The sequence below is a fragment of the Saccostrea cucullata genome, unplaced genomic scaffold (assembly GCF_032062105.1).
Source record: "Saccostrea cucullata isolate Sc308-1 unplaced genomic scaffold, CSIRO_AGI_Scuc_v1 ctg3835, whole genome shotgun sequence".
NCBI lineage: Eukaryota > Metazoa > Mollusca > Bivalvia > Ostreida > Ostreidae > Saccostrea > Saccostrea cuccullata.
In genome coordinates this window covers 12,051-25,985 of record NW_026931342.1, presented here as the reverse complement: position 1 = coordinate 25,985, position 13,935 = coordinate 12,051, and the positions used below count along the sequence as shown (strand labels likewise).

The following is a 13,935-nucleotide window of genomic DNA, read 5'->3' as shown; positions in this document are numbered from 1 at the left end:
AAATTTGATCCCTGTTTTACTTTAACAAATAGGATATATAGTGAAAAGGGAGACTTAAATTAAAAGTGAGCTCGTCTCAGTTTTATGGACCCGGAGCTAGGTCTTCCAACAAATTGTTGGGATTCCGATGGAGACGAATCAGTTAAGACACTAGTATGTAAATGTTCCAAGATATCATACATGTATTTAGAAATAGTCCAGGACTCGATTACCTGGCAATTATGACTATTGTTTGATGATGCTAAAACCAGAAAGCATTGGGAAAAATATATTGGATTTTACAGGTAACCTCTGTGTGGCTTATCAAAGCATGCAGTATAAGAAAGACAACCACTTTACTGGGACGGACAATAAAAATCATATTCCAGACCAGTGAGTTGCAGATCTATAGCTTAGCAGGACCTTATATATAGAAAATTCAGCTTTGTAGTACCACTTGTACAAGCTTGACTTTTCAGCTAATTTCGAATGCTTTCAAATAGATAGAATTAATGCCATTTCTATCAAGTAATTTTGAATCTTTGGGTAATTTATTGAAAGGCTTTGGTTCCATTTTCTTTACGTAATGACACCCCTTACCAAAATACTCAACTTCTGGCAACATCTTCTGGCATTATTGTCGCAATATTGCAGCAATGTTCTGGCAATATATTGCAGCAATATAGCGGTTATATCGTTTTTCGTATGTAAATTAGATTTGCTGCAATATTGCCAGAAAGGTTTTGCGGCAATGTTGCTGCAAAGCAATTGCAGTACATGTATTATTTCAGGTTGAGCTGCAGCAACATTTCGGCAACACTACAGTACTTACCTATGTAAATTGGTAATTAATAGAAAATAATGCTCTATCAATCTAACAATTTACAAACTGTGCTCAGGAACATAGAAATCAATAGCAAGCCACAGGGTTAGTAAAAAATATAGCTACTTCTGCTTTTCTTTGAACAGATAGAAAAATTATGTTTATCATCATAATAAAAAAAAAAGATTTGTTTGTGAAACACTATGCGCCCAACAAAGTTCGAAAAAGCTATTTTAGCATAAAAGTCACAGTAAAGGTCACAAGGTCATTGACCTTGGTGTCATTTGAAAAAGCTTAATTAGTGGAGAACGCATACCAAGTATGAGGTCTCTATCTCTCATTGGCTCAAAAGTTATGGCGAAGATTAAAGTTTACAAACAAACAGACAAACAGGACAAAAACAATATGCGCCCCCGATCTATCAATCTGGGCGCATAAAAAAATGTGAATAGAAACAATATTATATATATATGTTTGAAATTACAAACAAGCTATATTATACATTATAGTGAATGGCATTTGGGAATATGTGATGGGCAGCTAATTAAGGTTATTTGAAAATTAATGCTGAGTTGCTGGATATTTTCACAGTGGCATATTAATAATGTTTCTTCCACTAATTAAGCTCTTTCAAATGACACCAAGGTCAATGATCTTGTGACCTTAACTGTGCTATATGCTAAAAATAGCCTTTTTAACCCCTGCCATAAATTTTGATCCGTAAGAGACAGAGACTTATATTTAGTATGCATACTCCACAAATTAAGTACTTTCAAATGACACAAATATATTTCCAACATATATAGATTCAATTTTCTTTCAGGTATTCAATTTTATGCAATCAGTTAATTATTATGTTCATGCAATTGATAACATGCATTCATCTTTTCCTGCAACACGAGGATTATAAAGACATACATGTCTAGTATACATGCATCACAAGCACTAGTTGAAATACGTAGAATTTTTCCTATTTTATCTCCATAGAATCATTCATCCTAAAAGTATTAACGTTTTGACTTACCAATCAAGTCTGAAATACGACCATGAAAACAGAGTAGACATTCCTATAATTCTTTTAAAAGGCCATGCCATGGAAACCGCTTAAATTCTTTTTTCTGGCCATTCCACATTACTCAATCTTATGACTCATCTTGTCTAATCTTATTTTACACTACAGTAAAACTCGGTTATAGCGAAGTTCTGGGGACGTGTAAATTCAATTCGCTATATCCGTAATTCGTTATATCCGTATAACGAATTCGTATAACCATTATAGCGAATTCGCAATATGCATGTTTTCCTTCAGTTATTACTACCAAATATGTTAGGAAAGCAAATATTAAAAAACATATCTTTGAAAACTAAGGTTATATTATGAATTGGATTTTATATACAAATTCTAAACAGAAATATAGTCAGTTAAATTTATCAATTTTTTTTTTTATAATCTTTGATAGTTCGTTATAAAAGATGTAAATTTCATTATATTTAACCTCAACGGGACTCAAAATCAGTTCGCTATATCCGTAAATTCGTTATATCAGAGTTCGTTATAACCATAAAATTTTACAAAGATTTGTTAAGAATTTTGCCGGGTACCCAGAAAAACTTCGCTATATCCGTGAATTCGCTATATCCGTGTTCGCAATTAACGAGTTTTACTGTATTTACAAATGCAATTTGGTCGAAAATCTGAAAAAATGTAGAGGTAATGAGTTGAAATTTTTGGCAATGTACCGGTAATGTTGACCTCCCCTTGATACAAGTCAATACTGTAGCAAAACATGCTTCCTTTTAAATTCCCTTCAATTTTATTTAAAAAGAGGAAGTAAATGACTGAGCATGCTCAACAAATGCCTAATGGGTATTTTTTTATCCAAGATGTTGCCAGAAAGTTTTTTCTGGCAGTATTGCCAGAATATTACCATAAGTTGTTGCAGCTAGCGGTGATATTTCACTAACCCAAAAAGCTTGTTTTTGGTGACAAAAATGTGTTGCTGCAATGTTGCCACAAAATAGCGGCAATATTGCTGCAAACATTTTACTTTGGTAAGGGACTGTTTTTGAAACCTTTACTTCTTACAATGTGGAGTTTGTTGTCAACTCTCTCTTTGCAACTGGTTTCTGTACGATGCATATATATTATTGCAAAGCAAGTGAATTCTATTGCCATTTTTACATGTTGGCTTTTTATTGTTTAATTTTTCTATACATTATTTGTATTCTGCTGGTACAAATATATTTCACCATTTATTATGCTTACATTGATAAATTACTTAAACGTATTTCATTATCATAAGCTTATATTACTTTATCTGCACAAATTAACTTTTTTATCTTTATTTCCATAAGTAGCGTTTCTAGAAATAATTGATCATCAATGGTAAAATAGATGTCTTCATCTAGAATGGTATCAAGATTATCATGATCATAAACAGGAAGTGCGTATTGCTTTTCCACATTTGAGATAACATCTCTGATACGTTCAAAGTATTGCTTATCACTAAGTAGGGAGTTGTTAAATTTCCAAAGACCCCTTCCCTTTTTAAAGTCAACTGATAAAACAATAACAGTATTTTATTGGTTGTTTTGCTTGTCAATTAAATTTTGTAAGACTCCCCACCCTTATTTATAATTCAAATAAAAGGAAATGCATTTGAAGAATATCATACACACATTTGTTTGGAAATATAGAGTTTGAAAGGGCACAATTTTACATTTTGATTAAATGAATAAGAAAAATATTCATATGGTTTTGCCATAACATCTGTTTTTTTTCAGGGCTTAATTAAACATTCACGATTTTAAGAAGGACCCATTGCCCATTCCGAAAACAGTTTTTGAAATAACAGTGCGTCTGACTGCCCGAGACGCATAAATTTTGCTGTGGGCTTACCAATTTGCTCATATCGATGCCCAGCTGGACTTGTTTAAAGTTTTCATTAATTCAAATTTATTAATTTGATTAATCGCTTCCGAATCAACTAATGGTATCATAAGCAGTACAGGATTTGTGATTAAAAGGGGGGAAGAGTGGGGGGGACATGGATTACTTTATTCAGGCAAGCGGTCTTGATAGTGATGTTCCAAAGTACAGTCATTTGTTAGTCATACCATAGTTTGAATGAAGGGGGTCCAGGGGGCAAAGCCCCAGAAGCTCCTGGATTTCGTGTGTTTAAGAGTATAAAATTAGGCAAAAAAATAGTGGTATTGTACGAAAGTATGGCATTATTAATATAATACTTTCCTACAGCAAAAAATGGACACTATTATATTCATATGGAAGGCGGGGGGGGGGGGGGTATCATTTGCGCATTGCTCACAGTACCTCTAGTTTCAAAAATCAATTTTACAAAAGACAATTATTTTCTCAGGCTGGTAGATTTTTAGCAGGACTGATAACTTTTACTAGCAGTCAGCCTGTATGTTTGCTGTCAATTTTTCTTGACTTTCCCCTTTTTCAATTTGAAAAAAAATAGTCAATAGTGTCAATAGTCTGTGTTATGTATTATAAAATACCTGATCTAAATATGACATCCATAGAGGCGCCGAGACATAGAAAAAATTATGCTCCATCCAATCTCTGCCATGGCTTTCACTGCTTCTTGCTATGACTTCATGCATGCTGAGGTCGAGGACTTCTTCCAATCGACTGTGTATATTGCAGCACTAAGGGAGTATCGACGGAAAGGAGAGATACTCAACATACTGTAATCCCCAGCAGCGAGCTACTGTTCAAATTCCAGTACAAAATTAAATGTTTTTCCCAAAATTAACTGAATTTAAGTAGTTTTGATGTTACTGTTAAACAAGATAGCCTTTTTCAAAACACTCAAACTCTGTTCTCATTTAGCATGTCTAGGAAATAAAATTTTGTTTTTGTCAGATAAAATTAAGCAAATTGCAGGCAGTTATTTTTTTTATCATAGGCTTATATTTTTCTAATAAACATTTTTGACTTACATGCCCCTTGGATGTATATAAACCATATATCAGCAAAACTTCCAAAATGAAGATGAAATCACACACATTTCAATTTTTTTTTTATGGTAAAACTGCGCTCGCCCCAACGGTCACACCGTAAAACATATTATTTTTCTAATAAACATTTTTGACTTACATGCCCCTTGGATGTATGAAAACCGGCAAAACTTCCAAAATGAAGATGAAATCACACACATTTCTTAATCCTCACCTTCTAAAGTGAAGAGTTAAATACACTCTTTCCAACTCCTTTTACTAAAGAGTGCCAAGGGAGATAACTAGAATGTCATGTTTTTACATAATTTAAAATCACAATATCTATTCGTAATTAAAATAACCCATGGGTTTTTTAATTGTTTTTTACTCTTTGATACTAGATGTTCAATATTTTATAATTCACATTCAAGGAGAGTGCGGGCCTTCTTAAAAAATCACCTGCACGTACAGACACCTTTCAATGGATATTGTTGACTGTTTCAGTATATATTGAATTCATTTTTTAATCAACTATGCATGAAATCCATTTATAACTGTGATCAAGTATTTAGTTTGATGTATCTTAATGTAAATATGATAGTTTTTGAAAAATCTATCAATATCATGAATCACTTATTTTCATTTCTGCCTGGTTCTTATAAATAGCTGTACTTAAAACCAAAGATAACATAAAGTGAACAGACCTGTAACTTGGTTCAACTATACGTGCATTAAGACAAGGTAGGAATGACTCAGACATTATAAAAAAAAATTAATTTTAGTTTGCTTCCTCAGTCTATGCACCTGATCCCACCTTTGAAATTCCCGGGAGGACGTATTTATGCCCTATTCAAAGATTTGTAATATTCTTAGTTTTTATGACCTTGAAAAACTAAAATTATGAAATATATTAATACCCATGGAATACAAATAATGTACATGCATTTATACAATAGAAAGCCAAAATGTGAGAATTGCAATAGAATATACATGTAATAACAATATTGCAATAATAAATGTACAGAACACAAATTTCTAGACTCAAAACACAAAAGTAACTTTAGATATGAATCATGTGAAATACTTGAGAGAATCAAGAGAGCTACATACACTCTGCCTGGGGGGGGGGGAGAATTCCAGAGATATCTCTGCTGGATATAATTCATTTTCCTGAATGCTCCTTTTTGCACATTTTACCCAATATCTGACATCTTTTACACAACTTGTTTAAAATATGTACAAGTAATATTAAAAAGAAACTTTATCAACTGCCATACAAATGAACAAATAAGGTTTCCATTCTTTATACAGTTTATTCAAAAATAAACATGTTTAAAAATGATTCCCAAATTGGAATACAGAGATCAATCACATTTCAAACCCACACATTAAACATAAAAAATCACCACTAAAAAAATAAACAACAATAACAGCAAGCTGCCCTCAGAAAATAAATGATAAAACCCTCACTTAAAAACAAAACTGGAATATCACAGGATTTGAGGCAAGACTTGTATATATGTTCTAATACTAAATGGACCCAATTTTAAATAATCAGAGTTCAAATTCCATTTTCCACTTATTTAGGGCATCAAGTGTAACTCCACTTCCACCACAAACAACAATCAAAGCAGATTTAACTTGACCCAGTTTTCCCCGAGTTTGAAGGTCCTTCAGTATGCCACTGTACACAGCTGCTAAACTTGCACCACAAGCAGGCTCCACTAACTGTCGATGATCATCTGTAATATTTTAACACTATTTTATAAGGATCTACCAGCCTTCTATTGCATGTATTTTTGTGCAGTGTTTTTGTTTGTAAATTCAAAAGGTCAATATTAAGAAAACAGTAGTCATTTGAATGTGGAAGTAAATATATAGCCATAGAGATATTTGATACTTTTGAATAGTGTATCTATTATTGTTACACACCTCTTATGTTTAAATTCCTTCTCTTTCCTACAAGAAATATCTGAGCAAAAGAACTTAATATTAAAAACAAAATATCTTACCGGCATACTTCAGACATGCATCTATAGCCTGTTTGTCTGTACAGAGCTGGGATATCACTGAGTATTTTTTACACAGATCAAATATCTGAGTACAAGGTGTGAGAGCACCAAGGCATTTGGCAACACTGTTAAATCATAAAGCATTGTTATAGAAGACAGTTTTACAGCATTGATGTTGTGTCTTATAAGAAAGTAATTATCATATAATTCGGCTAAAAAAAACAACAACAAAAAACAAACAGAAAATAGGAAACCTTGTGATGGCTGGAATGGTGGTGATCTTGTCCTCTCTCAAGGACACATTCAGACAATCTGCCCCTACAGTCTCCATAGAAACCACTGGGATGTGACCCCAGCCTACCTTCTCCATACCCTGTATGACTCCACACAGTAAGCCCCCACCTCCGACTGAGGCCACCACTACATCAGGAGGGGACGGCAGCTGTTCTTTGGCCTCTACAACCAGTGACTCATGTCCCTCCCTGTAAAAGTAACAACATGATATTCAGTTGCTATGGTATAAAATGCAACCCACCCCCACATGCATACACACAAACACATACACAATTGGATTTTCCCATTTGAATTTTTTATTTCAATTTATTTTTTTGGTTGTCAATTTTTTCCAGTTACATTGATTGTTTTCAGATCATATCCTTCCCACTTTCAAAAATTACACTTTGTGTCTAATTTAAGTCTAAAATTCTCCAAAGTGTAATGTTCCTTATCACAATTTACAAATTAAAAAAATGCAAATATTAAATGACAAACGAATGTTTTTAAGTTCACCTGTACAGAAACCAGCAGTGTCTGTTGAGACTGTAGCTCAACTGGTTTCTTTGAAAGAGAAAAGTTTTAGTGTCTGGACTTTAAAACTCTTTCTTTTCAGTTTCAGAATTATGTATCCTGATATTCAGAGAAAGCCTTTTGAATAACAACAAAAACATTAAAAATCAAAAAATGATAAATAAAATTTATGGAATCCAGTTGTGTTCTAAATTTTAAAGAAAAAGCTAAAATATGATGAATGAGTAGGATTTTTTAAAAAATTGATTATGGGCAAACAGAAAATCAGACAGATGGATGAGAGACAGTACAGTACTCCTGGTCCTGAATAACCAAATGAGAGGAAAAAATACAGATACAAAAGGCACATGCATCTTTAGAAGCCATGTTTTTCCATGTCAAAATGCTACATGTAAAACACTCAAAGTATAGAATAATTCTATTAAATACAATCTTACCAAACATCTGGGTGATCAAAAGGATGGACATACAAACAATCTAGAAAAAGAGTTGTATTTGTATATTGAAAGATGACAAACTTTTAAAGAAAGCGCTTCAATGATGGTTTCATTTTTAAATTATTTTAATTTAAGTCAACAGAAAACAAAGAAAAAATACCTGGATCTTGTGCAATTTTAAGAGCAAACTGATTAGCTTCATCCCAAACACTACCATGGATCTCAACGGTTGCATCCTATATACATTTAATGGGAAAATATTTTTCATATCAAACTAAGAAAAAGAAAGTATAAACACAACCAGCATAAAGATGTAAATACTGAGAACATTGTAAACATATATGCTTCATAGATATAAACTTTATGTTGACTGATAGACAAAGTGACAGATGATAAATTACATTTATTTCCAACTGGACCTATTTTTTTTTAATTTTGTTGATTTTTTTCAATTTTTGTTGGCTGGTTTGGTTGAAGGTTGGGGGAAAGGGTATGGAGAATAAAGTGCTACCTGGTCTCTGAGTTTTTCTGCCACAAATGCAGGAGTAGTTGTAGGAAGAACAATGGTAGCAGGAAGTTTAAGGAGTCTAGCGGCATAGGCTGCTGCCAGACCCCCATTTCCCCCTGAGGCACAAACAACTCTTTTGCATCCCTTCTGTGCTGCCTGTAGAGAAAAAAAGGAACAGCTTATACAGACTCAACAAAGATTCACTCAAATCTTTTATTATTGCAGTAATAATATCACTGAATAAATAATCAATCCTGACCTTCTGACAAAGATTGCCTATTCCCCTGATCTTGAAACTTCCTGGAACTTGGAGATTCTCTAGTTTGAGATAAACTGGAAACCCAACACATTTTGACAACGGAGTGCTGTGAATGGTAGGAGTTACTACGTGGAGAGGTCTTTGAGTATCCATCTAAAAGGCATGTAAAGAAACTTGTTGCAGTGCAGTTTTCATGCTATGAAGAGAGAGAGAAGTTTCTTTTTCATTCTATTTCCACAAATATAGTGTCAAGAAATAGAATGAATACAATATCCATGACTTGACATGAGAGATTTAATGATGCCACAAAAACTGCTTTTTTTATGTACTGAATTCTCATTTCTTCAGAATAATTGATAAATTACTAATTTTGCAGATCTAGTGAAATAAAATATCTTAAGGGGGATGTACAAGTCATATTGGATCTAGTCTGGTGTAAAATAAGAAATACCAAGAATGCGCTTAATACTCTACTAAACTAGCCCAAAGTTACTCAAAGTGCTAATGCACTAATTACCTACTGTTAGAGACCAAAATCAGTTAATAATTAAGTTTATTTTGCTTTAATTAGGAGGAAATTAATCATGTTAGAACTGCGCAGCTACAGCATTCACGAGATGAAAAATGCATTGAATATAGTGTTAGTTTGATTCATTGATAATATGGCTACAACCATTTGTTTCGCTTTTTTCTTGTCATTATCCATAATTCTTGAAAATTTGAATTTTCATATGGGTGTCTTCCTGAGACCATGTGTTTATTTCGTCCGCCATTCCTCTGTCACACAGAGTTCGAATAGCATTGGTTTTAGAATAAATGTGACCATAATAACATCAAGACAAGAAATTACTAAGTAATAATCATTAGGTTATATTACTCACTACTTTTATTTGTTGCATTGCATCGTCTGATTAATGAAAAAAAGCGATTTTAACCCCACTCCAGCAAATCGGGAAAATCTGTTCTGTTTACAGCTCGAGTTTCCTCGATAATATCATTCCACTGAGCACGTGGTTGGCATGTGCATATATCTGCTGTGGATAGATGCGTTTATTACCATGATTATATCTAATTTTTCATGGAACAAGTCTTGATGATTTGTTGGTTTCTTTAAAACTCAAGAAAAAAGATAAAACATGTCCTAAACATATGTGATTACGGCGGGTCTTTTTTCTATGGCGATAGAAGTTATTTTCAAATGGGGCACTGCAAGGAGGATGCTTAACATTTAATTTGAAAATGTTTAACAATATGTGGTGCATGAAAAACAAATTGTAATTACATGTCTTACATTCGAAAAGTTGGTACATGTGTCTATTTTGTTTAGCAGTTAGATAGAAAAAATAGGCAGTTATAGGATTTCCTTCAGGCACCTCACATAAATAGCTAGATTGTTTGCAATGAACCACACATTGTATGGAGTAATGTTTGGACATAAAAATGCATCATGTCTCATTATGTTGACAACATTGTAAGCTCTCGCTCATTGAACATACGAAGCTTGATAAAATATATTGAGTTGTTTCTTTGAAATTTAGAAGCAAGCACAATGTTTGCAAAGAAAAGTCCATTGCATATGCTGTGTCTATCACACAAAAAAAATGAGAGGCTACCCCCCACCCCCACCCCACCCCCCAAAAAAATCCTATGTTTGTTTTTCAAAATAGTGCCAAAGATTCAAAAATTTTGCATTACTAAGTATGTGATGGAACATGTACTAGCCTTATAAGACAATTTGTTATAAAAATATTTGGTTGCCCTCTCTCCCGATCTACTGCCTAGAAATGGCCCGACTCAATTTTTTTTACATCCTATTACATGTTCTTTTTTTTTCTTCCGACAACGAATATGTTTAAAATTTTGGGAATTTTTTTTTCTCACCTATAAATACGGACCCAATAATTTTTCCCTGAGTTGGGAGGACCACCAAACATCATTTTAAAGATGGTATAAAATGTTTATTAATGTTGATTTTTTTCCTTTACTCTGTAAAATTGTAATTTTGACAAAAAGGGCAAATAGAAAAAGTTTTTTTATTCATTAAATCTCCTAACCCACTCTGAATGATTTCATTTCTTTTCAAATGTTGCTCCGCTAAAATCAAAATTGTAAATGTTTATTTGACAGAGTATACGAGGGTAGATCAAAAAGTAAACGATATATCTTAGGTATTTGATAGTTATATTATCGTTGAAATATTCAAGTATTTTTCAAAGTGTAAATTGGAGGTCTTTGATAGCATATTGCTTAATCAAAAACACATCCCTTTTCAAACTTTCTAATATATCACTGGGCAATATAAAAAGTATCATATTTAACCATCTGCCTTCCTTCACTAAAACGATCTATCCAATCATTGATTGAATTTGTAGGAAGTCATTTGTCTTAATAAACTATGAACAAATTCTTATATGCTACTTCAAAGGCATTTTTAAGATATACCATAAATATTTTAGTCGTTTGTTAAACGAGTTCCACTGAGGCAACCATTTTTCGTCACAAGAACCTGCATAATGACGTCATTATGGGCAAAACTTTATTCAGCATGTGCTATTTTATAGAACTTGTGTTTGGCTATGTGTGCACCAAATTTGTTTCTAATCTGAATTGTGGTTTTGTAGATATACTAATAGAGATAGTTTCGAACTTTTTGATCACCCCTCGTACTAGTAGGTCATTCATATCGATTTTATGTGTTTAATTTCTTTGTTTCATTGGTGATAATTAAAATTTTGATATATATTATAAGTTATCTGTGGCAAACTTACAAACTCTTAATTCTTAACTTTGATGGTGCTCATTTTTCCTTACCTGGAATCAAAGAGTTTAAGATTTTTTTCTTTGATATCAATAAGTACATCATTTAACAACTGTTCGATAATAATACTAAATAAATTACTTTAAGCCATACTATAACACATTTCCTCTTTTAAAAGTGTTCATACTATTTGAAATATTTGGCAACTGTAATTCTCTTCTACATTTAAAGATTGTTATGTCCCTCCATATTAAGAAGAGGTCTGGAAAACAAAATTCTGTGCTAAAAATAAACCACGTGCTGCTATCCATGAACTACTTTCATGGTTCTTTACACTCTTTTTGAAGACAACGATACCTTGTTTTGAACTTGAAATTATCATTTAAAAGTGCAAAATTTAGACATTTTCTCAACAAATGGTTGTAGAGAGAACATTGATGCACAGTTTGCATATTTTTTTGGATTTTTTAAGGCTCTGCTGAATTCTGTAGCTGCGCAGTTCTAAGGAGCATATCAAAAGCATTTTTCTGCAAAAGTATACATTATATATGCACAACATGCATTCAGTTATGAATATTTATTGTATCTGTATCATAAGGACTTAAAATTTGATCAAAATATGATGTATTTTAGCCATTTGAAGAAATGTTTACATTTTGTTCTCACAGCACTAAAGGTGGCCGTACATCCCCCTTAATTTTAGCTGAAGGTAGCTCAAAACACTGTACACTGAAGAGATCCAATAACCTATACATAGCAACTTTAGGCATCTAGAGATGAACCACATTAAATTACATAATTTGAAATAGATTACATGTAAGTATATCTATAAACATTATTTTAGTAAGAGTAGCTGATGTTGAAAAGCATCCCCAATAATCAAAACCCAAATCTCCTTTTAAAAAGTGTAGCCTACCCTCCCTCTTTTACGCATGCACCTACTCAATAATACTGAATCAGCTAGCGATACGTCATATCATTTGTAACCTACCTTATTAATCGATATAAAACTAAAACTGCAAAGGTAGGCGTGACCCCTACTTTCGGTTTCATTAAGTGAATGGAACACCGATCCCGACAATTTAAAATTTCGTCTGCACGTGTAGAATACTGTAGAGTATAAAGAAGCATTAATTTTATTTGACCAAAGCACTCAGGCAATACATCTTTTGTGTTCTAAGTATGTAAACAGATTATTCAACAAAACAAGAATGGAAATTACTATTTTAAATTGCTATTTTGCGTGTCCTTAGAGACCACAAAGATTCTTCTACTGAGTCACTTCCCCTTCTCCAACAAGCTAAATTGTGGATCGAATTCCAGTACAATAATAATAACCTTTATTTATCCAGGATAACACAATTAGCATAAAGCTAGTTTTCATTGTGGTCCTGCATTAAAACATATTTACAATCACATAAGGATATACAAAATTAACATCTTAATATAAACACAAGATCTAAAAATACAACACATACATATATAAACATGAAGAAGCATATCTTTTATACACTTAGACATTGGGGAAAAATCCATTTTAAGTATTAAGTCTGTTAAAATACTCAGCGAGATACACAGATTTAAAAATATCCACTGACCTAGAATTTCGAACATTTTGTGACAGTTTGTTCCATAAAAATGCACATTTACACTGGCCAAGGTTCTGATAAATTATGGAATCATTAGTAAGCGTTAACGGTATATTTGCTTTCTGTGTAGATTTCTTAATAAGTTATATAATATGAATTTGAATACACTTTATAATCTATTGAAAGTACACTTACCTTACATTTAAGTTTTCAAACTTTTATAAGATTTTATTTTAAAGAATTATTTTAAAAAACTTACAAATATCTTTCTTTCTTTTTTTCAAAATCACGAATGAGGTACACTAATTAATGTACACTGCAAACTGTTAATTGCCACCTTTCGATTAGCTAGATTGTCATCACAACACACTTTGCCTGTGGGTTATGTAACAATTAAAACAATGCATTGTTTTGAGAAGTGCTCCAAAAAAATCCACTGTTCAAAAAAAAAAAATTAAAAAAAAAAAAAAAAAAAAAAAATAGAAGTCATGCAGGCATTCTATGCCTAGCAGAGCAAAATGTACACATACTGTCTACCTTAATTTTTACAAGTTTGTCAATGCATATATTTTTCATAAGGAATACTATATTTAAATAGCCTATGATTTATTATCAGATATTTTGGGCAGGGGTCAAAGTGCCCCAAAAGTGATATTGCTTTGTGACATCAATAGTTACACAAAAGGTGCCTATTGCACATGTCTTATATTACTGACAATTTAAAAGTTTGAACTTCCTTTGAATGTAAGTTATTGACAGTGTAAAACATACAAATAGTTGATATCATTTATCACATTTAG

At 32.5% G+C, this 13,935-nt stretch overlaps 1 protein-coding gene across 2 annotated transcripts; it reads right to left on the bottom strand.

Annotated features, from left to right (window-relative positions):
* Positions 1-6,057: 6,057 nt before the first annotated feature.
* LOC134232276 (serine dehydratase-like) lies at positions 6,058-8,965 on the bottom strand. 2 transcript variants are annotated; one of them, XM_062714235.1, is made up of 7 exons: positions 8,789-8,965; positions 8,533-8,685; positions 8,182-8,257; positions 8,022-8,061; positions 7,032-7,259; positions 6,778-6,902; positions 6,058-6,493 (listed from the first exon to the last, which is right to left on the bottom strand). In XM_062714235.1, the coding sequence occupies exons 1-7, from the start codon at positions 8,939-8,941 to the stop codon at positions 6,402-6,404; spliced, it is 867 nt and encodes a 288-aa protein (XP_062570219.1). In that variant the 5' UTR covers positions 8,942-8,965; the 3' UTR covers positions 6,058-6,401. The 2 variants fall into 2 exon arrangements, with proteins under 2 accessions (XP_062570219.1, XP_062570218.1); XM_062714234.1 differs by having other exon boundaries at positions 6,092-6,507.
* Positions 8,966-13,935: the final 4,970 nt, after the last annotated feature.

Excerpts from the sequence above, each read along its gene's own strand:
- LOC134232276 (XM_062714234.1), bottom strand. The coding sequence starts at position 8,941 with ATGGATACTCAAAGACCTCTCCACGTAGTAACTCCTACCATTCACAGC. Across the intron at positions 8,686-8,788 it reads TAGGCAATCTTTGTCAGAAG|GCAGCACAGAAGGGATGCAA; the intron begins GTCAGGATTGAT and ends TTTTCTCTACAG. Across the intron at positions 7,260-8,021 it reads TTTGATCACCCAGATGTTTG|GGAGGGACATGAGTCACTGG; the intron begins GTAAGATTGTAT and ends TTACTTTTACAG.